The following is a 26,411-nucleotide window of genomic DNA, read 5'->3' as shown; positions in this document are numbered from 1 at the left end:
TCCCCAGATCTTCTCTTCTTACCTTATGTCTCGTTCGCACTCTTTTCACATGAAAAGATCTATGCTAATCTTGCACAGCGCAACGAGTCTAGATATCACCAAGATAAAGTGCGTCTCTCGGTGAAGAGACAACGGGTCTTGGGGCTTTATTGGAAAGTAAGGTAGATGACGGCAGGGTATGATGACTGGAAGCGCAAGAGTAGGTGTTTGTGCGCACCGAGTTCGTACACATCGTCTGTAGCCTAACGAAGAAGCTCGATGTGCACATTCTCTAGGACATTGACGTTCTTCTCCTGCGCAGTCGTGAGTAGCGCATTATAACACTACGTGGCTGATGTTGACCTTCATATAGCCAACCACCCCGCTCTTGTTGAAGTCCATGCAAAGCGCCTCGACAAACGAAGGGTAGTCCTGCGCAGTTCTTCCATAACGGCAATTCGATCAAGAAGACTGAGATGGGAAGTCTTGCCATTGCTTCGACCTGATAGCTTACCTAGTTTGTACTACGAGTGCATCATCGTGCATCGTACAGCCCACGCTCCTGGAGTTGCGAGCTGCGCCGACTCTGCTCGTGATAGGCCGTTTGTGTTCGCTTTCTGGGTGGCTGCTGATCGCTCTGGCGCAATCGGGTATGAGCAAGCGTGTGCATGGCGGGCGGTTGCGATGGTAGCGCGTACAAGTATGTGCTGCGAAGCGACTTCCCGCTGGTGCAGATGTCTCGCCGCCTATCCAGCATGTGCAAATGCTTTCGCAAAGCTGGGCCTTCCTCCACAGCTCTGACTATAGTGTACGCAGAGGATCGTCATGCGATAATAGAAGGCGGGAGGCTTCATGTGATGCGTATGGTAGCGACTTCTTGCCGTTTTCGCGCTCGAGTGTTGGTGGCCCTTGTCGGCGTGGTTCTGGTTGAGGACAGCGGCAGAGGCTTGTGATGACGTTTTCTGTAGTTGGTTGTTATGAATTTTTATCTGACATAGTCGTGTCCCTGAGCAACGGCAAGTTGCTTGGTACCGCAGTCGTAATCGCAACAGTCAGCACGAGTGGTACGGACTATGGTCTTTAATGGACAGTAGTAAGCGGTAACCACTGAATGCCTTGCGGCCGGTGGTCGAGGTGGACAGCGATTGAGAAGATCATGAACGAGAGATGCAAGGGAGATAGAGGATCATGATGCATGTTTTCCCCTCTTGGCTAGGGTGAGGCTTATTCGGTTTGCGATCGTGGCGGACGCGAGAGTTGGAGTTGCCCGGCATCTGGGACACCCCCAGCGTCGGATGTCGGCGTATTGAGTGGCCGTCCCTACGGCGCATGCAGCTCCCACATGGCACCCCAGCTTCCCCGCAATGCCTTCTGTCTTCAACTATTTCCGTTCTATGAAAGAGTGCTAGCGATGTCCAATGCCTGCATTCCGACACCATAGACGCGACATGTTCATCGAGCTCCAGACCAGATAGCACAGTACTCGCGGTCGGTCAGCCAAATAACAGCATCCACGAATCTACCGAGCAGCACCGGCCGATAACAACACATGGCAACTTCGGCGTATGACGCACCACTCAATAGAGAGAGTCATGAACGGCTGTATGCTGAGCTACGACGTGAAGCGAGGGAACGCTTACGCCCGAGTACAAGAGGACTATGTGAGACGTATGCTGTCGTATATGGAACTGGCTGCATCAAGATGTCGTCGACGAGCCTGAGGACGCCGGCATTCAATCTTCACCGCCGGTGTTCCACCAACCACGCTGATTCCAGGCCTACATACCAGCCGTTAGGCGATAGCAAAAGGCCGATTCGGATTGTCTGATCCTCTCCAGATATAGAATAGTGCTTTAGAAATGTTACTGGTCAACCTTATCAGCAAATCGGCATCTGTTTGGCTTAACGGTCTCGATGCCGGTATCTTGGCTTTTTACCGGCCTTCTACCACATCTTGTGGACAAACTGCGGAGTGTGGAGTGGCCAGAGTAATCACTCCGCGCATTTGACTCGTAGCTGTTCATACCTGGGTATATTACCCGAGTGATGATACAAGTCCGATAATCTCCAAGTATTCCTCTCGAGGTCATCTTCGAATCACGATTGTCTTTCGGCAAGATGTATGTCTCCACCACGGTTTGGACAGGCTTGCTTTATACCTTGACGCGGGTACATGCATCATCACAGACCCTAGCGTATCGACCATGGCTGGATCCAACTGTGCCAAACGAGCAACGACTGCAGCTATTCTTGGATCAGTTGAACAGCACCCAGAAATATGCCATGGTACAAGGCGATACCGAGCTCGATGAAAACGGAACTGGTGTCAATCCGTGCATAGGGCACATCTCCGGCAACGAGACGTTAGGAGTACCGTCCATCTGCATGGGCGATGGCCCAGCTGGCGTCGGAAACAACTTGAACAACGTTACCGCCTTCCCTGCCCCGATCGCCGCTGCCGCTTCGTGGAATACATCTCTCGAATACGCCTACGGCCAAGCACTAGCCCAGGAGCACATGGCAAAAGGTCGCAATGTCGTTTTGTCACCAACCATCAACATCCTGCGTTCGCCGCTATGGGCCCGCGCAGCCGAGACTTTTTCGGAGGACCCATGGCTGACTTCTCGGATGGCCGTTGCTGGTGTTATGGGCGTTCAAAATCAAGGCGCTCTAGCCTGTCCAAAGCATCTTGCTGGATACAATCAGGACACGAATCGCTTCGGAGTAGGCCCCACTTGGGATACCGTTGACGTTCACATCGACAAGCGAGTGCTTCACGAGCTTTACCTACCCGCTTTCAAGGCATCTGTCCAAGAAGCTGACGCCGCTTCTGTTATGTGCTCTTATAACATGCTGAACGGTTTCTTCGCTTGCGAGAACGACTGGCTTCTAAACACTACGTTGAGGCAAGAATGGGGGTTCCAGGGTTTCGTTGTTGCCGATTGGTATTTCTCCACAAGAAGCACTGTTGGTGCCGTCATGGCCGGTTTAGATATTAGCATGCCTGGAGGTTCCCTGGAGACTTCATACGGATTTCCAGCCTACTATGGAGACCTCTTGGTCGAGGCTGTCAACAACGGAACTATACCAGCCTCACGCATCGATGATATGGTCGCAAGAACATGGCGATATATGTTCAAGCTTGGAATGGTCGACAACCCAGTCACCGGAAACGCAGAATCTGTGGCAAGAACACAAGCCCATATTGATCTGGCTCAAAAGATGGCCGAGGACGGATCTGTTCTCCTGAAGAATGATGATCAAACGCTACCTCTTTCGCCACAGAAATACACGCATGTTGCCGTATATGGCGTGGACGGGACCAACCAAAGCCAGGTCACGGAAAACCATGGAGGCTTCGTGATCGACACGACAATGGTGGTGCAATCACCTTTGGGTGCCTTGAAACAACGAGCTAGCAAAGAAGGCAACATGACAGTCACTTATGCGGAGGCCTATCCTGGCACCGGTGAATTCCCGACGGTACCTTCCAGCATGTTTGTCGACGACGGTCTCAATGTAACATACTACACCACTACCGACTTTTCTGGGCCTATTAACCAAATCGATTTCGTCCCCAACATCACCTCAGCCTCATTTCCCAAAGAGCTTTGGGTGTCGTGGCCGCAAGTGTTTTCTTGTGTCTATGAAGGCACTTTCAAAGCCAACACTAGCGGAATGTACCATTTCTCGCTCACCGGCCAAGGAGATGCTGTACTTTACATCGATGGGCAGGTCATCGCCAACATGTCCAAAGCAAACTTTGGAAATACCATCCAAGGCATCGCAAATCTGACAGCAGGCGAGGAAGTTTCTCTGTCTCTGAACTATTCCATGGGCTACTCACTGTCCACCGGCGCGTATGGTGTCACACTAGGAGTTGATGTGGGCAATAAAGCAAGGGACCAAGAAGCGATGTCGCTGGCGGAGAAAGCTGATCTGAGCATCGTCTTTGCGTCTGACAGACACTCCGAGGGCGTTGACAGCAACATTGGCCTCTCTCTCCCTGGCGACCAGGACGCTGTGATATCTCGAATCGCCAAACGCTCAAAGAAGACTGTGGTTATCCTCAACACCAATTCGGCCATACTCATGCCCTGGATCGACGAGGTGGATGCGGTGATGCAGTCTTGGTACGGAGGCCAGCAAATCGGCTTGGCGCTTGAAAGATTGTTGTTCGGCGATGTCAGTCCAAGCGGAAAATTGCCTGTGACGTTCCCCAAAACACTAGACGACGCCATAAAGATCACTTCAGACCTGAATGTACCCTATGAAGAAGGTCTGAACGTTGGGTACAGGTGGTTCGACGAGCACAAAATCGATCCGCTGTTCTCATTCGGCCATGGACTCACATACTCGACGTTCGAGTTGGAAGGTCTCGCAATGCACCTAGCAAACTCTACGGTGACATCTAGCTCCGAATTTGTCATTTGTTCCACAACGTTGACAAACACTGGAGCGGTCGCTGCATCGGAAGTCGTTCAACTTTACGTTTCGTATCCAGAGGCAGCCAGGGAGCCCCCCAAGCTGCTCAAAGGATTTGCCAAAGTCTACCTCGAGGTAGGCCAAAGTACAGAGGTGCCGCTGCAAGTGCTTAAGGATGATTTGAAGATCTGGTCGGAGCAGAAGGATGGCTGGGAGTTTGTACATGGCGAGTATAGCTTTCTTGTCGGATTCTCAGCAAGCGACATCAAGGTAGAGGGGAAGATGATTCTTTAGATGCACTCTAATTGATGGTACTTAGACGTATAACTGTATTAGGAACCCTTATGTGTATGACATCGTCAGCGATGAACGTGAAAAGTCTTGTGACCGATACCATTTATGCTTTCAAACTTGGTAGTAGTCAACGCTGACATTCAAGTCGGTGACATGAATGCGCCCTGGCCAATGTTGAAGCCAGCGTTAGCGAACATGAACGCCCAGGCTTCGTCGTCCACAAAATTCATATCGAAAGTTGATGCATCTTCCGATGCATAATGATGCGCATCCTGATCATCGTACATTGTATCAACTTCATGTCTTTGCGTAGTTTGTGCATGAGGCAGCGTGGGTTCGTGGGCTGCAGTGTCCACGTTCGCGGTAGGTGCGGTGTACGCGGCGGGTGCGGCGGGGATGTGCGAACGCGAGGATGAACGCTGCTCTCTCATTGCTTCGTGTTGAATCAAAACATTGTGCAAGAATGCTGCTTGCAAGGCGCAGCTTGTACCTGCTGGTGCTTGAAGCTTGTCGAAGACTTCCGCTGTGTTACGTATACCGTCCAAAGCTGGCATTTCCATCTCGATTCGGATGTATGACGGCGCTGAGAGCAAGAGCTACATCAGGGGTCAGTGTATCAGCTTGCGAGCGTCGACGATAGTTAGATACCTTGATGAGAAAAACTGTCGCGTAAGCGATCATGACATGTACAGAGTCTTGCGCAAAGTATACGAGCTGTGATGAAGAGGGATCAGATACAAGTTTGAGCATATCGACAGCGCTGGAGTAGCTGTTCCAAATCGCTTCCGTATCAATTGACGTCTCGATATCCTTCAGCCTAATCGATGCGCGCAGTGAGGAAGTGAATAAGAGCAGCCGTGCGTAGCTGCCGTAGAACGGTACCAAAAAGGCATGACAATCCTCGCCCCGCTCGGATACTGTTTCCGTCCATCTCCTTTGCCAGTTGATTATTTTTCGATCGAGCACGCGCAGCAGTGATCGGAACTGCGAGGGGTCCTGGCGTTGATGTTGTGCATATTGGGTCGTCATCATCTCAAAATGGGTGGAAGTGATGAGGCGTAGGGATACGAATGCGCAAAGTAGCCTGTCGTTGGCCACTTCGAGAGGGTGTAGATGCCAATTGCTTACTGACTCTAGATAGCTGCTTCTCTCGATCATCCAAGGTTTGCCGGTCTGCAAGCTGATGCTGTGCGTCGATCAGTATTCTTTCATGAGATTGACAATCTTACGTTTCCTACCTTCGGTCATACACGAACAAGACTAGCCAGGTTCTCTCGATGTTCCTGAATTGCATCGCTTGGCGGTCAGACGCGTTTTCTGGGGGTTTCATTGCATCACTCCCAAGATTATGCCAACCAAGCTCGATGGCCATTCTGATAGCATGGCCTACAGACAGCCATACACGATTGTCGCGTGGCTCTTTCCAATATGTCAGGATGAGTATTGCCTGTACTGTCTCTGGCGACTTCAAACCACAACGAAAGCTCTCCAAGAAAAGCTCTTCAGCATGGGAGAGTAAAGGCTTCTGTAGTGCAGGGTGCAGTAGTTTTGCGGCTGCCGCCAGAACAGCGGTGAAGAGGAAACAAGATGCCTCCCTGACATACCCGAAGGTATGTAGGGAAGGATCCAGTTGGCTGATGAAAGGATTTAGGTGCTTCATGAATCCACCGAACAGCTCGGTAGCGAAATGGAGGTTGACCAGGCCTTTGTTAACTGGATCATTTTCCGATATATTCTGGTTACATTCTTCCGGCGCATTTCCGTGTTCAGTACTTAGCACGTTTTGCAAAGAGAAGTCTCCTCTTGTAATCTGCCGGTTGAGAATGTCAGAAAGTCGAAAACCTCTGTTCTCCGTCCAGAAATCATGACCTGAACGTTGTGTTGAATGGGGACGGGAACCCAATCTGGAAGTTGACCTTTGAGCGGCATGCGTATCTATGGATGCATCCGCGTCACCTGCCTCGATAACACCATGGTTGGCATGTTGAGGCAAAGACCACCTGGATGATGTTGCTGCAGGCCTCGTAACACCTTCACCGTTCCCTGATGTCGTCGCAACGTTCTCTTGACCTCTTGAGCTTGGTTTTTGTAATCTACAACGCATATTAGTTGTGTTGCGGATTGGAATAAGCATGCTTTACTAACTTGAAGCCGTGCTTTCGGCCCCGCCGATGTCCAAGGAAGTCACATTGCAACGATTTGCGCGTACACCTAACGCACCGCGTGTCTTGCGCCATCTTGTGGCACTTCATCTTGACTTTGCGACATTGTAGGCAAGCATGTGGTCTTCAAACAAACAGATCAGTAAACGCACAACTGCAAAATCGATCTGGAGCTGGCTCACACAGCTTTCGAAGGTTGTGTACCAGGTGCCTCATCAGCCTCCGTCATGCTGAATTTCTGTGTCGGACATTGAGGTCAGCTCGAGCTGAGACAGACACTGTAGGAGCATCTGTGTAGTATATTGCCGAACGGGTAAGATGTCTTATCTGTGTTATCTTTCTACGCTAACCACATCGGCACGCGTTCCTTCGCTACGATGACACTTGCAGCATTCCGCAGCAACCAAGCATTCATCGCATTCTCCACCTCAGTCGTTTCCCTCTAGTCATGGGTGCTTCATGCCGCCATTACGCGAACGCGTCTCCCAACCGTCGGCAGCGAGCCTGGCGTGAAGCTCTTACAGTAATATGAACCTCTCGGAAACGTTGGCCCCGCACCACTCTTACCGACGCGATTCAGCACAATCTCCAGACGAATACGCCAACTTTCTTCGGTAAAGTTGCTGCGATCTCGGCCCACTTCATTATCACTCGCGCATATCGCCGGTGTTCTACTGTAGATTGAGACGCCGGTGGTTGGCACGTGCGCTCTGCCTCAATAGTCCTCATTGCTGCACGGAGGGGTAGAGCAGTCAAGCAAGTCGGCATCAATTCTACACGAATCCGAAAACTACGCATCGGATAACATGGCCGTCATACCACGCTCCAAAGCCAAGACGGCGCACGTCAACATGATGACGGACACCATCATAGCAAACCTTCCGGCAGACGCACTTCGAAGCGTTATCAGAGTCATCTTGACAACGGAGCCATCAGTCACAAGTATTCTCGAGGAGCAAACGCGAATTTATCTCAGGAACACCGCCAGTCAGCCTGTTGGTCAGCTGTTTCAATCGACAGCCGAGGGGGTTGTATCAACATCGAACTTCACATGCGCCCAGCAGCGCCTACGTTCCGCCATAGGGTGTGGACTGGTCCTCGACAGCTTTCCAATACTTAACAATATTGTAGAAGAATCCTCCAGCCTGAATGATGGACACGACGTGCACCGGTCGACTGAGCTTGACCGATGTCTAGCTTCCGTAGACGGCGATATAGTGCAGGCATTAACTGCGATCCAAAAACGCCTGTTATCCGATAGTGGCAGTAGGGACCTTAACGACGACGAGAAGCATGTAATGAACTCCCTCTTCGATTCGTTACTTCGATGTCGTCAAAGATGGCTTGCTTCTGCACAGGACTTCCCTTTTGACCGAAGCACAGCAGTCCTTGCAACGATGCTCGGCCGTGAAAGTGGTATACCGACACTGGCTTGTCAAAATGGTTCTCATCAAGACCGAATCCATCCACGGAAGACATCCAAATCCTTGGAGACTTTCAAAGTAAAGGGTATTGAGCTTCCTAAACTGTTTGCAGGTCTCTGGCAGTTGTCGAGTCCATCTTGGGGTACTGCATCTCAGACACAAATGTTCAAGCAATTCGTCGAATACATTGAAGGCGGCTTCACTGCGTTCGACATGGCTGATCATTACGGCGATGCTGAAGTCATCTTTGGTCGGCTGAGATCCTCGCTGCCCAAACCTGATGCCGTCTTTGGTGCCACAAAGTACTGCGTGTTTCACAAGATCACCGTTACACCTGCGGTGATCAGTGCAAATGTCACTGAGCGTTGTCAGCGCATGAGTGCCGACAAGGTCGACCTTTTGCAATTTCACTGGCAAGACTACAACGACAACCAGTATATTGAAGCACTGCGACTTTTACAGCAGGACGAACGAGTTGAACATCTGGGATTATGCAACTTCGACACAGCACGGCTTCAAGAAGTGATAGACAACGACATCGATGTTGTCACCAATCAGGTGCAATTCTCTCTTATCGATGCACGACCACGATTCAGAATGGGCGAGGTCTGCGCGCGGCACGATGTGAAACTCCTCACATATGGTACCCTTTGTGGAGGCTTCCTTGCTGAGAAGTGGCTTGGTAAACCTGAGCCACAGCTGTTTGGTCCAGATACGACTCCCTCGCAAAGAAAGTACTTTGAGATGATCCAGACATGGGGCGATTGGGATCTGTTCCAGACCTTGCTACAGACTCTGAAGGCTATAGCGACCAAGCATAATGTCTCCATCTCGAATGTCGCTACGAGATGGGTTCTCGACTTTCCATACGTGGGTGCAGTCATCATTGGCGCGCGGATGGGTGTCAGTGAGCATACAGAAGAGAATTTGAAGACGTATGGATGGAAACTTGATGACGAAGATCAGAAGCATATCGAAGAAATTCTTGAGGAAAGTAGGAGGGAGGAGGTTTTCAATGTCATGGGTGATTGCGGTAGTGAATATCGGTAGTGGACCAGTCAACCAGGTATACCGGCTGGTCCGTTTGGATGTTGGTTCTTCGAAAGTTCTTAGTGTAGCTGGCAAAAATATGAGAGCAAAGTGCTTTGGTGTTGACCGTAGGAACAGCGTCTTCCAAGCCCTTGTTAGATCCGCCCGTGCGCTCGCTCCCTATTCTTGTGCCAGTCCTGTGCGATCACTGCCTGCACTCCACCACACGACCACTTTCAGATGCTCACGACGACGGAATCATCTCCCATAAGGACGCTTCGATCTGCGTTCCGGAAAATGCGCAACTGGCGGACGCTCAAGAGCTCCTACCTCCCCTGCCATAGCTGACGTCACCGCCAAACATACGCGCGCCGCGTTACTCTGCCATTACCCCAGCGTCCGTCGTCGTCGCCCCGTCGCCGCTCCCATCACTGCGACTCAGACTACCGAGATACTACAAACATTCCAACCGCATGTCTTGGTGTTGCAGCGAGGTGCAGACATCGCTGCGCTTTCGAGGGCAGCGTGGCTGCTGCAGCCACAACATACTCCTAGCATGAGGATTGAGATGATGATGACGATGGGGAGGATAACCATCCTGGTGACAATAGTTGAGATCACCTGCAAGACTTCTTGAAGCCTTTAGCTACGCTGCGACGCGTTAAAAGTTGGATATATTGACACCATGATCGTGTCTAGTGTGACGACTGCATACAACCACATGCCCCGAGCACCCTTGAGGTGCTTACCGCCATACCTCCAACCCCACCAAGGCTCCTGAGACTACTTCCGCATAAGGCAATGTGCTGAATGAAGCAATTTAAACTGTTACACCATGCATACATCAATTCGGGATCTTCCTCGGTAATCCAAAACTCAAGAGTTTCCTTCAAGACCAACTACCGTGGTATCCGCATGACTGAAGGTCCGCAACCCGGTTCGTATGATCTTAAGCTGAGATTTGCAGTTCGGATCCGGACATGCAATCAATGCATCTGTGGACATCCAGTCATGTGCGTGAGTTGGTCTCTGCTTGGCTGCTAGCAGAGGCAGTACTGCTGCTGAATCACAAACTCATCAGTTACGAAAGTACGCAGCATCTGTGTATACAACTCACCTAGGCTGTAGAAGCTTATGCCCTGGCCGTCAGGAAGATGCAGCATCTCGCCTTGAACAGTAAAGAAATCTCCTTCTTTGGCTCCGCACAAAATGCGCTCGCCTGGTGGACAAACCACCTCGACCCGCAAGTCGTACAATTGGAACGAGTCGTCCTTGACGGATGACATCTTCGTTGGCTTTGGGAAGCTGGTGATATTTTGCAATGAATACTATGCTCATCTCGTGCTCTCTTGACTTCTATTGTCCCGCTTCGAGTAGGGTGGGGCCACCGGCATTCTAGCAGGGCAAGTACCACCGGCATCTCAAGACCCCCAGCTTATCGCCGTTTTCGGACGCACTGCCCCTATCAAATTGCAAGACCCCGCTATCAGTAACTAGGAGTCACGGAGTCAAGCGTAGAATGCCGAGCTGACAAGCGAGATAAGCATTGTGCTTCTGCTAACATCGTTGCTCGGATTAAAGGCCGGTCCTCTGTACATCAAGAACATACGACTAAGTGCGGAGACCTGATCATACTTGTTATTGCGCGTCGAGGTCACTACGCTCAATCCACATCGCATGCTTTCATGCTGTGATTAACATCATGGATTTTCCAAAGAAGGATGCTACGCAACTCGCCCAAACCTGTGCGTCAAGTTCGGACATTGAGAATGGAGCCATGGGCACGAATTATGAAGTGAAACGCGACCTTGGGCGTCGCCATATCAACATGATTGCGATAGCTGGCATGATCGTGAGTCAACTTTTCTCCAAATCCGTCGCACCTGGCCCTATACTTACGCACACGATATAGGGTACCGGATTGTTCCTGGCATCGGGCCAAGCAATCGCTACCGCAGGACCAGTCGGTGCTCTATTAGGATACCTATGCATGGGTTTGATCGCTTGCGGTGTTGCCCTCTCCGCTGGAGAGATGTCGGCTTTTATGCCCGTCACGGGAGGCTTCGTTCGCCATGCCACCAGATTTGTGCAGCCAGCACTCGGCATTGCCACTGGATGGAACTTCTGGTATACCATGGCAATTACAGCGCCAGCCGAACTCGCTGCCGCTGCAACTTTGATCAACTTCTGGGACAACAGCATCAACCCTGCCATTTGGTACTCGGTTTTTATCGTCATCATCGTGACCATCAACTTCTGTGGTGTGAAGGTCTATGGCGAGGTGAGTCTTGATGTACATCGTTTTTGACTTCCTGTCTGACAAAACCCAGAGCGAGGTCTTCTTTGCAGCTCTCAAAATTCTGCTCATCATCGGTCTCATCATCGCTGGCCTTGTAGTAGATTTGGGAGGGTCTCCTAGTGGAGACCGAATCGGCTTTCGATACTGGAAGAATCCCGGACCTTTCAACGAATATATCGTGCCGGGTAATACTGGCAAGTTTCTTGGGTTCTGGAGCTCCTTGATCTCAGCGGCCTACAGCTACGCCAACATCCAGGTGGTTGCCATAGCTGGCGCTGAGACGAAGAACCCAAGAGTCATCATCCCGAATGCGATACGCATGACTTTCTGGCGCGTGCTCATCTTCTACGTCATCAGTATCCTCATTGTTGGCATGCTTGTGCCTTTTAACGACCCGAATCTCGGCATCGCTACGGGCGACGCTCAGCAGAGTCCTTTCGTCATTGCATTCCAGCGCGCTGGTATCAACGTCCTTCCCTCGATAATCAACGCCATAGTATGCACTTCGGCCTTCAGCTGTGGCTCTGCATGCGTTTTCCTTGCATCACGTACCCTGTATGGACTAGCAGAGGACGGACAAGCTCCGAAGGTTTTGCTTCGCACCAACAGGTTTGGAACACCATACTTGGCGATTGGAGCTTCGCTCATCTTCATGCCTCTTGTGTATCTCAGTCTGGGGAGCAACTCTTCGATAGTGTTTGGATGGTTCGTCAACATCACAACCATTGCTGGACTTATCGGGTGGCTTGTCATCGAAGGTACTTACCTGAGGTTCTACTACGCCTTGAAAGCTCAAAGTATCAGCCGAGACCGTAAGTTGACCGTCGCCCCCTTTGCCGAAATAATGCTGATGTTCTCAGGTCTGGCGTACAAGAGCCCCATGCAGCCATATCTCGCCTGGGTCACCGGAGGTGCGCTCGTCCTTGTCATCTTGTTCTCGGGCTACAGCGTCTTCTTTCCGGGCCGATGGAGCGTGGGCACATTCCTCACGTATTACATTGATATTGCTATCTTCATCTTCCTGTGGGTTGCTGGATTCTGCTACGCGAGGTCCGGAATCATCGCTCTACAAGACGTTGATCTCTCTGAGATTGCTGATGTTGATCACGAGAAGGCGCAGATATTAAACTCAGCGGAACAAAATCTGTCGTGGTGGAGGAAATGGATTGTCTAGTTTCCGGAGAATGTAACGAATATTTGCGATGAAGATGTCTCCGTTGACCAGATGTGCCCGGCCTCGATCCAATTATGGTGTAGCGTGCATTTCTACGAAAGCGAGCTCGAATTCTTGAGAGACAGATGACCTTTTGACGCATAGTCAGTTCCTTCAGGCTCCGAGAACCTTCCACATGCTATGAAGATCTTTTCACATGTGTGTGCAGAGGTCGTATTCATACTATAGTACAAGTGGCAGCGCTGGTGATTTGAACGATTGCCGATTTCCTAATGCTGGCTCGGTTGCTCTTCTACGGACGGCAGAAGTCTGCAGCTAAGTATGGCGGTAATGTCGCAAACAAATCGCAAACATGAATGAAGGTACGTAGTCATAAGGCGCTACAGCACAGATCTGACGAATCTTTGTTGGTTGAACAATGGATCTGGTATAAACGAGATTTGTAGGACATGGACATTTTCAACATAGCATCTACTGTTGCAGCTTCTTTCACAGTAAATACCTCGATGACGCTTTCTACTTAAGTTCCTGCCCGCATTCACTATGTACCTTACCTTAAAAACGGACCTTAGGTAGTCGCTGGGACTCTTGTTCTAGATTCTCAAGGCCACCACATCGCATCTTCCAGGGTGTGCTACATTCTAGCAATCTCTAATATTTCAACGCCTTCAGATCGTTCTTGTTACATCTTTTGAAATGCTCCAGGTCAGGGAGTACGACATCGGTGAGTTTTGATGCAGCCTCATATAGTAAGCGGTACGTGCGAGCATGTGTCGGCCATTTTGAGATATGCGGAATCGTCGCGCCATTTTCGATAAGGGTTCTCACAATCGAGACGTCATGTCGATGGACAGCGGTTTCGAGAGGCGTCATGTGTGTTCTGCCAATCGCCCGCATGTTGGGCCGCATGGAGAGGTTGACGTCAGCGCCTGCCTGAAGACAGGCCTGTATGGCGATTGGACGTCCAGATCGGACAGCGATGAAGATAGGGGCTGTCCTAACTGTTCCTTTGTTGATATCTCCGACATGCTGGAGGACCTCCTGAATAGCTGCAGAGTTACCCTTGGCGTACACAGCAGCAAGTGTGTCATGTTCAATCAAGTTCGTGCTACCACTATTGAAGCGGAGGACAGCCTTGAGGGCTTGTAACTGATCGAGCGAGCAATTTGCAGATGCTTCGGCGACCCATCCGCTGTAGGTCTTGCTTGAAGGACACGGCAGATTTTTCTCGTAGTAGTCGAGCAGAAGCTGGGCTGCGGGAAGATATTTCTCCCACAGTGTGTTGCTAATGCACTTCGAGATGGAGAACCTTGCGTAAGTACGCGTAAGGTAGATTTGAGCTGACGGGGGCTGTGCCTCGAGATAACGGAGAATGGTGTTGAGCGATGTCAAGTCACGCATTTGTATTGCGAACCAGATAGGCTGCGTAGTGATGAGCTGATCTATGTGTGAGCCAGCAAGTTTTGGGAGAATTTGGGAAAGAAGACGATGATTGCCGGCGGCTAGGGCAGCGCAGAACCTATCGTGATAGGGAAGGCGTTTGGGAAGCTTCGAACCGAGGAAATTGAGGCAGTACGGACACCCAACATTATCACACCACAAGGCATGAATTACATCATCCATCGGAAGGATCTTACTCAAGCCGTTGTAGGTTTTGTCCATGACTTCGTTGCGTTGCTCTTTGTCTTCATACTCGACCTGTTTCGCAATGTATTGAACCATACGTTGGAGCCGTGTAAACATTTTCTCATTTACACTGCCTGGCTTCCGGGAAACTTGCAACATGAATCGCGAGAAGTGCGCCCTGACCAGGCGCCGAACGTTACGGTGGCGGTAGAACTCTCTTGGCTGTTGAGAGAAGACCTCGCGTTCGATTTCCGCAGCGAAGCTACGACAAACGCCTCGTAATCTCCAAAGCTGACCGATTCTTGGGCGGGGAGAAGGGTGCGAAGAATCCGAAGGAGATTTGGAAGTGATGACAAGCTCGTGTATAACCATCTGAAAGAGTTCGGGTGGGAGGTTGGAAAGGTTCGCCATGATAGAGGGCGTGAATAAGTACTTGACTTGGTCTTCGAGATTCGTCACTATGGGTTGAGTCGCGGGGTTGAGAGTTTCTGGTGAGGAAGAGGGGAAGAGCGGTAGTGGACGGAGTGTTTTTGGGTAAAAAGTAGTAGCCAGCAAGTGACGACTTCATCCACAACAGCAGGTGCGGGTGCCTAAAGTAGGGACTGTAATAGGGGCTCGTCCGCAAAGTGAAAGCGCTCAACAACCATATCACTTCCAGTGGCGAAGGCCGATAAATAGCGGTTCATAACATCATTCACGACGTCGTTACCAGGTCTTCACCCACCTATTCGCCTTCCCACTATGTTTAACTCAGATATTGATGTTGTAGTGTGCTTTCTCTATTTTCTCGTGGAATATTTGATAGATGATCAACAATATATACCGAAATTTGTGCCTAAAGATCATTAAACTCGCGAATTAATATCTCTAAGACCTGCAACATCCGGCTCTGATGTGATTATAAGGACCACACAAACATTGTGAGATTTGCCATGAATTGATTGCTTCGATCGATTGGATTCATAGCCGCAAGCGGCAAATAACTCGAGTCTCACTGAATTCGAGTGTCTCGAAGCACTAGTATATCACAGATGAGTTTTATATATTACGTTAAAAAGGGATTCGGGCGCTAGTCACGTCATCAACCCTGCACACGGACAACTTTCGGTATCTCATCGGGACACAATGCTGTTCAAATCTGTCAACTGAGAGTTTACATTGATGTTGTAGCTTCACAAATGACAACTTTCCTCGAGGTGTATGCATTAACAAGCGCATAAGAGTATGCCTGATGAAGAGCCGTAGGCTGTGTCACTCGACTTTCTGCCTCTGCCCGCCGCTCATTCCATCGATTGCTCAACATGCAACGAACGACTCGAGATCGCGCTCAATCAGTTACTACCTGAGGCAGCAACGCGCTTCCCTGTCACTTTCCAAGCGTAGCTTGCCTCGAGCGGGGTGAAGTTCTTCTTGCCCTCGCGAAGCTTCTGTCGATAAGACTCGCCAGCTGCCGATAATTGCGCAGCTTTCTCGGCAGTCATCTGCGCAACCTCTGCCCTCATCGCGTTGTATTCCTTGTTGCGACGCTGATGCTCTGCTTCTTTCGCAGCAAGCACTTCGCGCTTAGCCACACGCTCCTGATAAGCGGCATCACGAATGGACCTCTCCTCGAACTTGGCGATGAAGTCGTAAATAGCTTCTGAAAGACGAGGGTTGGTCGGAAGGTAGTGCTCCTCGAACATGTCTCCAGTCGTGAAAGTCTTTTCGTAAAGTTTCTTTGCGATGGTATACGCCATCTGCTTGAACAACTTGTTGCCAGTCGGGTTGTGGGTGGCGGTAATCATGTCGATGATGACCTTCGAGGGAACAGTAGAGTTGACACGACTGAAGAAGCTGTTGAAAATACCTTGAGTGAACGAGCTCATACCGAAGGCGTCTGCGGCGCAGCAAAGTTGTAGGTCCTGGAAAGGGTCCTCGGCGTCCTTGATGGGCTGGCCCTGAGCATTCTTTACCACAAACTTTTGAAACTGATACACCCTCTTAGAAAAAGGTAATTCCAGTATCAATTTGACGACCCTCATCGCAGCGGCGATGCTGATGCCCTCCGGTACTACAATCTTGCCGTCGACCACGAGGTCGTGCTTTCCCGAGACAGCCTTGAACAGGGCGATTGGCATTTCGAGAACATGCTTTCCTGACAAGATGGACTTGCCCAGAGGGTCTACGAACTGGACCTTCTTGCCAGACACCAGAGTCTTGCGCCTGTTATACCCGAGATTTTGGACGTACCGGAGACTGCCAGGAACATCCTGCTCTTGAGGTAAGGTGTTCACGATTCGCGCAGTACTGGCCATCTTGATGTCCGTTCCGATCTTAGTCATTCTTAGGCTGCTTTTGAACGCCACTAACAATGTTTGGAGTGTACTGTGAGAGTGAGACAATATTGCTTCGAGAATTTTGTCCTGGACGTCGTGATGGAGTATTTTATGAGTAAGGCAGACAGAGTTATGTACTGCAAGGAAAATTTCCCAAAAGATCGTCTACAGTGTACCACATGATCAGCTGACTATGCTAGGATCATTGGTGATTCTGCCTAGAAGTATTACTATGCACATGTGCGCGATTTACGCTACATTCACTCGAGCATGACACGAACCGAGAGGGGAAAACATGAACTTGGATCATCAATTTCACCAATCTGTACCAACAAAGTATAGTCTACGATTGGGGGGAGAAATGCACGCGGCATTGACAGTGGATCTGGATGTCGACAATCTACAAGTAAGGTCTATGCTAATAGATGTTGAATTGACTACGTCATCCGCGAAGTTGACAATGAGTGATCTAAAGCGAAACCCTCTTCTCGAATATCTTGTTCCAGCATTCCTTCTTCACATATGATCTTTGAACCAGGAGATTTCTTCTCGAGTACCCGAGTACGCAACATGAGGTCCTCCGCCTCTCGATCAGCATACTCTTTGTTATTGGTAACGACGCGATCGGTATGGATCTGTAAACGCTGTTCGGCCATCTTAGTGTTTTGGTTCGCGTGAAGGCGATTCTGCATGAAATGAGCCAAAAGTTAAACCATTTGGAATGTATTTAGTGAAGCGAGTCGAAGCAGTGAAAGTAGTTTCCCGCCGCTCCTTGGTACGTGGAAAGGACTATTTGCAGACCTCCGCTTCTCAGTGTTCCAATGGTGTCGTACATTCACTGTTGTTTCGGCACCTTCCTCTGCGTATAAAGTCCCCCTTCTCCACTGCCTAGCTCTACTCATACCGGACACGAGATTCATTCTCAACTCTACCAATCCACCTACATATCGACATCGATCCACCCCGATCCTTACGACTCTGACTATCCTTCTGGGAAGCACAGTGTAGAGATGGCTCCCATGTCGCTGGCTCAAAAGCTTGCCAATAGAGACGCAAAGAAGACATCTATAGCATCTCCTACAGCGGCATCCTCCGTTCTCGCCAATGCTTTTGTCACCGCTCCTGGTTCGAAGGCGCGTCAACAGGAAGCTGAGATCAAGGTCGTAGACGCTGGCAAAATCTACCCCTTGTCTTTTGGTGACCGCAAACTCCTGGCTACAGGACCCAAGGCGCAGATCATCGACAGTGAAGGCAACGTCGTTACAGATATACCCGTCGCTCTCTTCCGTGCGACGTCGACCAAGAAGGAAATGGTAGCAGGTACCAATGGCACTGGGCCCTGCATCATCAAGCTTCCCACGAATCTCGAAGTCCAACCAGTGAAGGATTTGATCAAGCACTTCATAGACCTGACTACGTGGAACAAGTTCGCCAGGGACTTGCACCCCTACCAGTCGACGTACTGGGATCTTCAAATGTGTAGCGCTGCAGATTTTCTCGGAATGCATGTCTACACCCAGCATCTCTTCAACTGGTACTGGGCACGTATCAGCTCCGGTTCCCTCCCAGATTACGCCGATATCGATGCCATTTCTGCCGTCCAAACCCCAGTCGGCGATAGCATCTTCCGGAAAGTCGTTAATGCCATCGCGAGATTAGACTTTGAGGGCCAGATTCCAGATCCGTATGACTACCGGGTGTACTTGAAGACCAATGAGCGCTTCGGTGTCGCGGTGGAAGAGGCCAAGAAGAAGATGCAGAAGCACCAAACCTACGTTGACAAGAAGAATTGGCTTGAGGCGAAGGCAAAGCTTCGGGAAGAGTCTGCTAGACTGATGTATCAGCAGCGCCAGAAGCAGTTGGAGGAGAGGGCAGCAACTCAGCAGGCCAAGTGGGATGAGCAGAAGAAGAAGGATGCCGAGTTGGCAGCGCGAGTCAAGGCTAAGATGGCGGAGCCGGGTAAGAAGAAATGGAAAGCAGATGAGGCTGGATACTTTCGTCGTGTCCGAGGTATCAATGTACCCATTATGTAGGCGCGGATCCTGATATCTAAACTAGAGGATATGTTCAGGCTCATATCCTTCGGGTTTCTTATGACTGAACCTGGAGGATATGGAAAAGGTTCATGTGTCAGCATCTTAGTTTGCGGGTCTATGTAGTATCCAGACTAGATAGCTAGAACGAAAGTGGATTATTGTATCTATTTCTGTGGTCTTCATGAAACTAGAACTCTTTGATCATTTGCTCGCGATTGTCGTATGTTGTACGTGACTAGCACCACGATGGCTCCGCTATCGCTTCGTGATTGGCGATATAGACTTCAGATGATCATCACCTCTTCCACAGGCAATGACCGTATTAATTCGTCAACTCGTCTTTGAGCTTCGCCATTAGAGTTCCACCCGATTTCGTCAGGTCCACTGATACTAGATTTTAGACTAAAGGTGAAAATATGAAGGAAGCCAATTCTCTCATACTGTACGGGCTTCTCAGTGATTTGTCGAACAACCACTCCGCCTAGGGAATCACGGGTCGCCTTCGAGATAAGAAGCTTCGGATCGTGTCCACGCATATACAGAGGGTCGGCGGTGGCCAAATTGTAATCTTGGTGAAAAGTACAATGAATACTTGCGTCATTGTTACGCCGGAAAGAATCCATGCGCGGAGTAGATCTGAGAAATTCGTGGATGGAATCACTTGGCCGGTGTGAATCCGAAATTACCACGCCAGTCAGGTCAAGGACATTTGTCCTTAAAACAATGCTGGTGTTGATGACTTCGCCAAGGTGAGCAGCACCTATCGCAGTATAATCAAGGCTAACGATCTGAGTCGTGTCTGGAAATGCGCACTCACGCCAAGAGATATTTGCGTTTCGAACTGATGCCCAAGACCAAGAGGGGACCAGTCGCACAGAGCGCGGTTCGACAGGCCGCCCCCATTTCCCGATTTCGAAAGGTCTCGACTCCCACAACAAGTCCGAAAGTATGCTGTTCCTCCACATTCCCGCGATGTAGACATCATCTGCTCGTCGCAGCCGTGACATTCGATTCGCCAGAGCCGCGATAGCTGGTAGACGATCGCTATCATAAGTCAGTTCGAGCTTGGTGTACTCCGACACGATCTTTTGCCATTGTCTTGTACTATCCACGACCTTATCACCCCATCCGAGATCTCTATCAACATCATCAGCGTCTGTTATCCACACCTTATATTCGCTAGCATCCTCGGAGTCAAAGTTGGTCTGGCATTCCCAGTACACTTGATGCTTGCAAAAGTGCACGGTGCGGGGCGAGAGCCTTCGCTCTTGATACACCCAGGCGCGGGTCAGAAGCGGCCATGATTTTAGATCTCTCGTATAAAAGTCATCGGGAAAAGTTGGCAGGCACTCTCGAATATACAGGTGGGGATGCTTGTCCAGGCGTGTCCCGAGAGGTCGAACAGAAGAGAACAGACCGCCATTGCTGTCTGGAGCAAAGGTGGCTGCGATGGTAATATATGCATGCTCATAGATGCCTGCCATCGTGGCAGCTGCTTCTTTCCAGTCTTCCTGGCTGTCCTGGAAGATACCTAAACCTATTAGCCACATCTTTCTCCAGACTTCCATTTCTGCATATGAACTCACATAGTGCATCGATCCAAAGGTAGCAAATCCCAAGACGCTTGCAAACATCGACAGCATCTCGAAATGTTTTGGGCAGATCGGATGTGACGTAGCCTTTATGGAGAAGCTCCACAGTATCAGCAGTCAGTCTGATAGCCGGGCCATCTGGACCCCAACAGTGACTCAGACAAACATAGGTAGCTGGAGTATTGGGTTTCTCTTTGAGAGATACGTGATCAGCCGTGATCTCGAGGACCCTCTTAGGCAATCGACTGACTAATCGTTGTGGACAATGCTCGTGGTGTTCCACACAATGAGTTGCCCAACTTGCAATCAGACCAAGAGTTGCGTGTGAGGATGTATTTCCCGATAGTGCGCGGTATTGTTCGAGGTCCCAGGTAACAGAGTTGCAGGATTCAGACCTTTGCGGTTGGTCTATTCACTTTATCAGGTCGAACGGGCATTCAACTCAGCCTGACATACCAGTTTGCCGAAAGACTTCCATGTGAGTAGGGTCAACGTGTCGACCTTCGCTGAAGTCCATGTCAAGACTACATTCAATCATTAAAGTCCCAGTCTGTCCTTGAGTCCCTACCGCGAATTCGAACGTCTCTCGCTCCTTGCTCTTAAAAATAGAAGACAAAGCATCTAGAACCACAGTACAATTGCGACAACCATGGTTCGACCCTGCTACCACTTTCGCAAAATTCTTCTTGCTTCTCACATTATGCGTCTGTTCGGGATAGACGACAGTAAAAGGAATCCCCGTTAAATCTCCTTTCATGGTTTTGTCCACTAGTAGTGTTCCACAGCCAGCACAGTAGCCTTTTCTAGCAGACATATCTTGGAAGGATACACTTGTGTTGGTAATAAGGTTTCGAAATCGGATAAAATAGTCAGCGTACAAGAGAATTCGGCCAAGAGTACTGGTCTTTATCGCGATGCAACCGAGGTTTGAGGAAGTGCCTCCGCATCAGATTGAAGAACATGAATGAAAGGTTGCAGCCTGGTAGGGTTGTCTGGAAAAGAGCACATGACGCATGCAGCTAGGATGCGTGGCTGTGGTGCGGTTCTATGCATGCAATGAACATGTAACGATTAGCGGAAGTAAGCCTGCATGCCTGCAGCGTATCATGAACGTGATACGAGAAAAGTACTCCAACAGCATTGTGAACGCCTTGCAGCGCTGCAGTGATTCGTCATGGTCCTCTGCGAGAGCTCTGGCAAGAACATTGGTGCGCAAGAGCCATTGATATATGTGGTGCTTGCTGAGACAAGAGTTGGCATACTTGTACCAAGCTGTCAAGTGTGCACGGCGTGGCTCACCAACAGCATTAGATGGATTGCAAACAAGGGGCCGTGCGCTGCTGACGTAACCAAAGCTGGCCGAGTTCACAGCAGCTGCACATCGCGACTTGAGACCCCACTTAAACATCGCGACAATGGCTTCAGGATACGGACTTGCTGGTGGTACGTACACTTCGCTTTCTGGGGGTCATTATTTGGAGCTTTGGAAGGGGGCGGACGCACCCGAGCGAGCGCAATGGCATCACGAAGAGCGAATCTTGAACAAATGCGAAGAGCAACAACGACGACCACACGACGCAATCACACACGCGGAATACACGAGCCCGTTAAACATACATGGAAGAACAGGTGGAATTAGATCCGGCAGCAGCGTTTGGTCGTAGGCAAGCCGCAGCCATACGAAGACAGCGCTGCTCCTACGGCGAGACCAAAGCGCGCGAACACGACAAAATACACCATCGACAGCCCGGAGAGGGTCTCTCGATTTCAAAGGCGCGACAACATATCTCGAAACGCCTGTCCGCTTCTCACGTTGCCAGAGCCATCCGCTCGCCCGCTCCGTTTCCCCGCTTCCGCCGACCCTCTCACACGCGCCGCCTCAGCCCTTCAAAGCTCTCTAACCACAGACCTCAGACACCAAAACCTGGCCCAGTGCTAACACATCGCTCCAGGCCCATCCCGCTGCTTCCCCTTCTGGCAAGAAGTCCTAGCATGCTACACCACCAACACAAACGCCGAGGACGATTCGGGCAAAGCAAAATGCGCACCCGTCCTTGAGGACTACTACGAGTGCCTTCACCACAAGAAGGAGGTGCGTACATACCCTATCTATCAAACTCTTACCAGCTCCCATCCTCCCACTCCTTCTTTACCCGTCCCTTACCCATTCTCGCTACCATTCACCCAGTCGTGAATTACACCGACTCACAACCCATCCAGGCCGCCCGTACCCTCGCCCTCCAGGCCGCGTACCGCAAGGCCGAAGCCAACATAAAACGCGACGACGCACCTTCAGCGGGCGAGATAAGGCGATTGGGTGTCTTGGATGCGCCGCTTGAGGAGAAGAACCTCAAGCCGAGCAAGTGGTTCCCGCACAAGGAGATTAACTAGACCAGACCACGTTATGGTCTGAAGGAACACGGACGGCTGAGAAGAGGGGAGATAGGGATACCGTAGCATATATATTTGCATGGGTAACTGGAAGAATGACAATGAGAAGAGATTAAGCTATCCTTCGTGTCGATACATGGTTGTGCACATCTTGCTAGTGATTGAGAAACGCGCGTCTGAGTGTTATCACATCTGACCGTCTCTTCATCCTCAAATACACATCCAGATACACATCCAGATACACATCAGAACCAAGTCGCACCAAAGTTACAAATATGCTTTCATTTCTCTAGTACTACTGATGTACTCATGAATCCCCCACCTCTGCCATCCGAATACCACATGCTATCCATCCTCTGAATAATGCAAAACTGAAAAGACTGACCGGGCAATCATCATCATAACGCTTCCCATATTTAGTCAATGCTACGACCCATAAACGCCATAGCGGAGTGAATCGACCGATCGACATGATGCCTATGCGACGGAAAAAGAATACAGCGAATAAATCAACAACCCTGGAACTCCATGCTGATAGGTACACCATCGCAAACACCTGAACTCAACAGCAGAATGAGAGAGTCGTCGTAAAACCATCCATGATCAACGTTCCTTTTTCGTAGTAAGCATTGTCCTCGAAACCATGAGGACCCGAGCCTGGCGACCTGGAAATGTTGGCTGACATGGAAACTCCTGGAGTAAGATATACCCGCATAACATCAGTGATCGCAAGCGTGGATTTTGTACCACAGCGCAACACAGGAGTGCTTAGACCTCCTCGTGGGCTCCGTTGATAAATTCTACATGTTCGCAGGAACACTTGTGCGACTCAGATGAGGAGGCGGTGTAGCCGTAGCCCGACTACCGATGCTGCCGAGGCCGTGGGCTTGTGCCATGCTGCGGTGGAAGGAGCCAATTTTCTGGAAACCCCTGCTGTTTGTTAGTATACCGAGTTGTACCCACAATGGAGACGACACTGTGACTTACTTTGAAAGATCGTAGCTCTCCTCTTCAGGCTCGGCTTCTTCCTCGAAGCTTGTCAAGCTAGCACCACGTACCATTCCTCCATTGCCGACAATACCCAATCCAAGTCCGTTGACATTACTGTTCGACCGCGAGCGTTGATGCTGACTTCCAAGATCCCGGCGACTAACAGGTCGAGAGACAGTACGGCTTGGACTTTCTGGACCAACATCCTCATCTTCATCGGCTTTATCATCACCGTCTTGGTCTCGGTCTTCCTCATCTTCAGGCTCTGCGCTATTGTCTGGCAGCATGGGCGGTGAACTTGGATGGTCCTCGTCATCGCCATCCTTAAAGTCTGGACGCTGTAGCTTGATAGGACTCAACTCAAGGGGTGCTTTGGCGGGTGTGCTGGGAAGGTCGACGAACTTCCAGAAAGGTGCAGGGCTGGAGAATGCCATGTACTGGCTAGGCATCTGGGCAGTACTGGGAGGTGCGAGACGAGGCGCATGGCGAGAGACAAGTGGCGTTACAAGTGCGTTGTTCATTCGACCGGCATCGTAACCACCGCTCATATGATGCGATCCGGCATCCGAGTACAAAGTCGGCGGTGAGTTTCCCACGTCAGTCTTCATACCTGGGACGCTTTGTTTGACAGGGTCTACACCAGGTGAGGATTCCAAGTTGCGATCATCCTGCTTGATATGGGGAAGGCTTTGGCTTTCGTTGGCACCATACATGAGGCGCTTCGCTGGAGTAACGAAGCGATCCTGGTCGCGTATGGTCGGTGATTGTTTGAAGCCTCCAAACGGACGTGGGCCGCGATCCGGAGTGTATGATTCGTTTGCCATTGGAACGGACGATAGCGGAGGCGTAGCAGATCGTGGAGGTGACTTGACACGGGCAGAGTATTGACCACTGCGAGTATCACACTCCAGAGCACCAACGAGGCGCTCGGTGGCCTGAGACGGATTTCCTAGCGCGGGCGAACTAGGCCCGGAGCCTTCTATGCGGTATCCGATCTGAACTCCACCTCCCTTACGAGGATTCAGCAGCTGCTTCTTGATGAACTCTTCCTTTTCGGAATCCGCGATCTTCCATTTCATGCCCTTGCCAGGCTCATCGGTACGGCGTGCAACCTTGGCGAACGACTTGTTGAGAGACAAGTTGTGCCGGATGCTGTTCTGCCAGCCACTGTTTGTGTACCGGAAGAAGGCATACCGAGCTTTGATGTAGTCGTATATGTTTGCAAGTGTGAGCATCTCTTCCTCGCTGCTAAGGATTGCTTGACCGATGAGCTGGGCATAGCTGTGGGGCGGCTTGACATCTTTATTGGCGTCCAAACTATAGTCGGTATTGTCTCCAGTCTCCAACACAACTGCGCGAGAGAAGGTAGCAGGAGAGCCCTTGCCGCGTGGGTCTTTCTCGCCCCGGAAAGTCATCGGCGTGCCAGGTTGTGGGTAGCCTGGTGTGGATGTCATTTGGTTGTAGTATGCTTGTGAAGATTGGTGCTTGTTGCGGGGGTGTGAAGATGGTGGAAACGGGTCGTAATGATCACGCTTGGGTGTAGGTCCGCTAGGATGGGCATGCTGATGCGACTTGGGCGGCGGGTTGCCATCGTTGTCAGACTCAGCAGCATCCTCGCTCTTGACTTGACGCCACAACATGGGATGGAAGTGGTCTTCTTGATTGGCAAGCAGGAACAACATCTGTGTGCTCATGATGCTGATGCAGATACCCGAGTGCAGAGGCGCCTTGTCTCCTCTGGTCAGATGGCGATCGTCCAGCTTGAGGCCGTTACGGCTGTTGACAGTGATGTACCACTGCTGATCATCAATCTCGAAGTTGATCTCGGCGTGGACGCGGGAAATCTGGCGCTCAGGGCCAAGATCTATGTGCACGCCCCAGTCCTGGCGATGAGGCTCGCTGGTAGGCAGTCCAGCGATATCAGGCTGGGAGCCCTGCTGGTTGTTGCGTTCTCTCGAGTCTACACGACCAATTCTAACTTGCGTGTCCTGAACGAAGAAGCACCAGTCGCGCGCAGCAATCTTGGCAAAGGCCGCAATGTTCTTACCCTCATTGCGCTGAGACTGTAGGTCGTTGGCATAATCGATAGCGGCGTTGGGCACATAGCTGGGCACGCGGAGAGCAGCGATAACGAGGTTCTGGCGCTCTATGGGATCCATAGTGTCTGCGTCTCCGCCGTTGGGCAGTGTCGTGTTGGAGTCGTTACTAGCGACGGATTCGGTGATGCGTGTACGGGGAGGGTCTGCGGCGGCCGGGGCAGGCGCCTCTTGGGCGGAGCCATTCAACTGTGCGAGTGAGTACAAGTTCGCCGCAACACTGGTAGTGGTTGGGCTGCTCACCCGCCTACGCTTCCGCGAGGGCGTGGCATCTGGCGTGTCAGGTTCAGACTGCTGTTGAGCGTCTCTACGCGAGCGGAGTCCAGTTCTACGGGTCGACATGTTGCATACGGGCGAGAGACTCTGTACGGAGAGGAGAAAGAATCAGCGAGTGTTGTGTATATGTATCAACCATTTGTTTGTTGTGGTGGTGACAGCGGACCATGGGAGGGACGAGCCAGCCACAGACACGGGTGCGAATACCAGCCAGCCCGCCCCACCAAGGGACTCGACACACGCGGAAATGGGGAGCTGCTTACCGCGAAACGTTGGCTTCGGGTTCCCAATACAATGCGCGCG

General features: G+C 50.8%; 12 protein-coding genes across 12 annotated transcripts; 5 read left to right on the top strand and 7 right to left on the bottom strand.

The window, feature by feature from the left end:
* Positions 1 to 230: 230 nt before the first annotated feature.
* Positions 231 to 769, bottom strand: CC77DRAFT_1018312 (hypothetical protein). The gene is made up of 2 exons (XM_018524589.1): positions 494 to 769; positions 231 to 293 (listed from the first exon to the last, which is right to left on the bottom strand). The coding sequence occupies exon 1, from the start codon at positions 734 to 736 to the stop codon at positions 515 to 517; it is 222 nt and encodes a 73-aa protein (XP_018388921.1). The 5' UTR covers positions 737 to 769; the 3' UTR covers positions 231 to 293; positions 494 to 514.
* Positions 770 to 1,952: 1,183 nt separating this feature from the next.
* Positions 1,953 to 4,962, top strand: CC77DRAFT_722178 (glycoside hydrolase family 3 domain-containing protein). The gene has a single exon (XM_018532903.1). It carries the CDS (start codon positions 2,098 to 2,100, stop codon positions 4,696 to 4,698), a length of 2,601 nt encoding a protein of 866 aa, XP_018388920.1. The 5' UTR covers positions 1,953 to 2,097; the 3' UTR covers positions 4,699 to 4,962.
* A 134-nt stretch (positions 4,963 to 5,096) lies between these two features.
* Positions 5,097 to 6,547, bottom strand: CC77DRAFT_896361 (hypothetical protein; the record flags this gene model as incomplete). Its single annotated transcript, XM_018533532.1, has 3 exons — positions 5,097 to 5,294; positions 5,347 to 5,884; positions 5,937 to 6,547. Coding segments are annotated over 3 exons (1,347 nt in total), but the record flags the coding sequence as incomplete, so codon positions are not given.
* A 36-nt stretch (positions 6,548 to 6,583) lies between these two features.
* Positions 6,584 to 9,445, top strand: CC77DRAFT_1038932 (Aldo/keto reductase; the record flags this gene model as incomplete). The annotated part of the gene is made up of 2 exons (XM_018527138.1): positions 6,584 to 6,608; positions 7,692 to 9,445. The coding sequence occupies 2 exons, from the start codon at positions 6,584 to 6,586 to the stop codon at positions 9,332 to 9,334; spliced, it is 1,668 nt and encodes a 555-aa protein (XP_018388918.1). The 3' UTR covers positions 9,335 to 9,445.
* Positions 9,446 to 9,976: 531 nt separating this feature from the next.
* Positions 9,977 to 10,652, bottom strand: CC77DRAFT_1018307 (hypothetical protein). The gene is made up of 2 exons (XM_018524588.1): positions 10,431 to 10,652; positions 9,977 to 10,374 (listed from the first exon to the last, which is right to left on the bottom strand). The coding sequence occupies exons 1-2, from the start codon at positions 10,597 to 10,599 to the stop codon at positions 10,190 to 10,192; spliced, it is 354 nt and encodes a 117-aa protein (XP_018388917.1). The 5' UTR covers positions 10,600 to 10,652; the 3' UTR covers positions 9,977 to 10,189.
* A 363-nt stretch (positions 10,653 to 11,015) lies between these two features.
* CC77DRAFT_1029434 (amino acid permease) lies at positions 11,016 to 12,786 on the top strand (the record flags this gene model as incomplete). The annotated part of the gene is made up of 4 exons (XM_018526514.1): positions 11,016 to 11,165; positions 11,226 to 11,594; positions 11,644 to 12,424; positions 12,473 to 12,786. The coding sequence occupies 4 exons, from the start codon at positions 11,016 to 11,018 to the stop codon at positions 12,784 to 12,786; spliced, it is 1,614 nt and encodes a 537-aa protein (XP_018388916.1).
* Positions 12,787 to 12,971: 185 nt separating this feature from the next.
* Positions 12,972 to 14,908, bottom strand: CC77DRAFT_1086550 (hypothetical protein). The gene has a single exon (XM_018529438.1). It carries the CDS (start codon positions 14,821 to 14,823, stop codon positions 13,438 to 13,440), a length of 1,386 nt encoding a protein of 461 aa, XP_018388915.1. The 5' UTR covers positions 14,824 to 14,908; the 3' UTR covers positions 12,972 to 13,437.
* Positions 14,909 to 15,743: 835 nt separating this feature from the next.
* CC77DRAFT_1006839 (hypothetical protein) lies at positions 15,744 to 16,706 on the bottom strand (the record flags this gene model as incomplete). The annotated part of the gene is made up of 1 exon (XM_018523443.1): positions 15,744 to 16,706. The coding sequence occupies one exon, from the start codon at positions 16,704 to 16,706 to the stop codon at positions 15,744 to 15,746; it is 963 nt and encodes a 320-aa protein (XP_018388914.1).
* A 1,040-nt stretch (positions 16,707 to 17,746) lies between these two features.
* Positions 17,747 to 18,760, top strand: CC77DRAFT_930629 (hypothetical protein; the record flags this gene model as incomplete). Its single annotated transcript, XM_018534173.1, has 1 exon — positions 17,747 to 18,760. One exon carries the CDS (start codon positions 17,747 to 17,749, stop codon positions 18,758 to 18,760), a length of 1,014 nt encoding a protein of 337 aa, XP_018388913.1.
* A 287-nt stretch (positions 18,761 to 19,047) lies between these two features.
* CC77DRAFT_1059179 (HET-domain-containing protein) lies at positions 19,048 to 20,872 on the bottom strand (the record flags this gene model as incomplete). The annotated part of the gene is made up of 3 exons (XM_018528206.1): positions 19,048 to 20,294; positions 20,350 to 20,763; positions 20,812 to 20,872. The coding sequence occupies 3 exons, from the start codon at positions 20,870 to 20,872 to the stop codon at positions 19,048 to 19,050; spliced, it is 1,722 nt and encodes a 573-aa protein (XP_018388912.1).
* An 898-nt stretch (positions 20,873 to 21,770) lies between these two features.
* CC77DRAFT_1059178 (NADH:ubiquinone oxidoreductase 11.5kD subunit) lies at positions 21,771 to 22,746 on the top strand (the record flags this gene model as incomplete). Its single annotated transcript, XM_018528205.1, has 3 exons — positions 21,771 to 21,798; positions 22,308 to 22,447; positions 22,576 to 22,746. The coding sequence occupies 3 exons, from the start codon at positions 21,771 to 21,773 to the stop codon at positions 22,744 to 22,746; spliced, it is 339 nt and encodes a 112-aa protein (XP_018388911.1).
* An 800-nt stretch (positions 22,747 to 23,546) lies between these two features.
* Positions 23,547 to 26,174, bottom strand: CC77DRAFT_1029432 (fork head transcription factor 1; the record flags this gene model as incomplete). Its single annotated transcript, XM_018526513.1, has 2 exons — positions 23,547 to 23,676; positions 23,734 to 26,174. 2 exons carry the CDS (start codon positions 26,172 to 26,174, stop codon positions 23,547 to 23,549), a joined length of 2,571 nt encoding a protein of 856 aa, XP_018388910.1.
* Positions 26,175 to 26,411: the final 237 nt, after the last annotated feature.

This window comes from Alternaria alternata (assembly GCF_001642055.1).
Source record: "Alternaria alternata strain SRC1lrK2f unplaced genomic scaffold CC77scaffold_5, whole genome shotgun sequence".
NCBI lineage: Eukaryota > Fungi > Ascomycota > Dothideomycetes > Pleosporales > Pleosporaceae > Alternaria > Alternaria alternata.
Note: the sequence above shows the minus strand (reverse complement) of the source record. Positions and strands in the feature narration are given on the sequence as shown.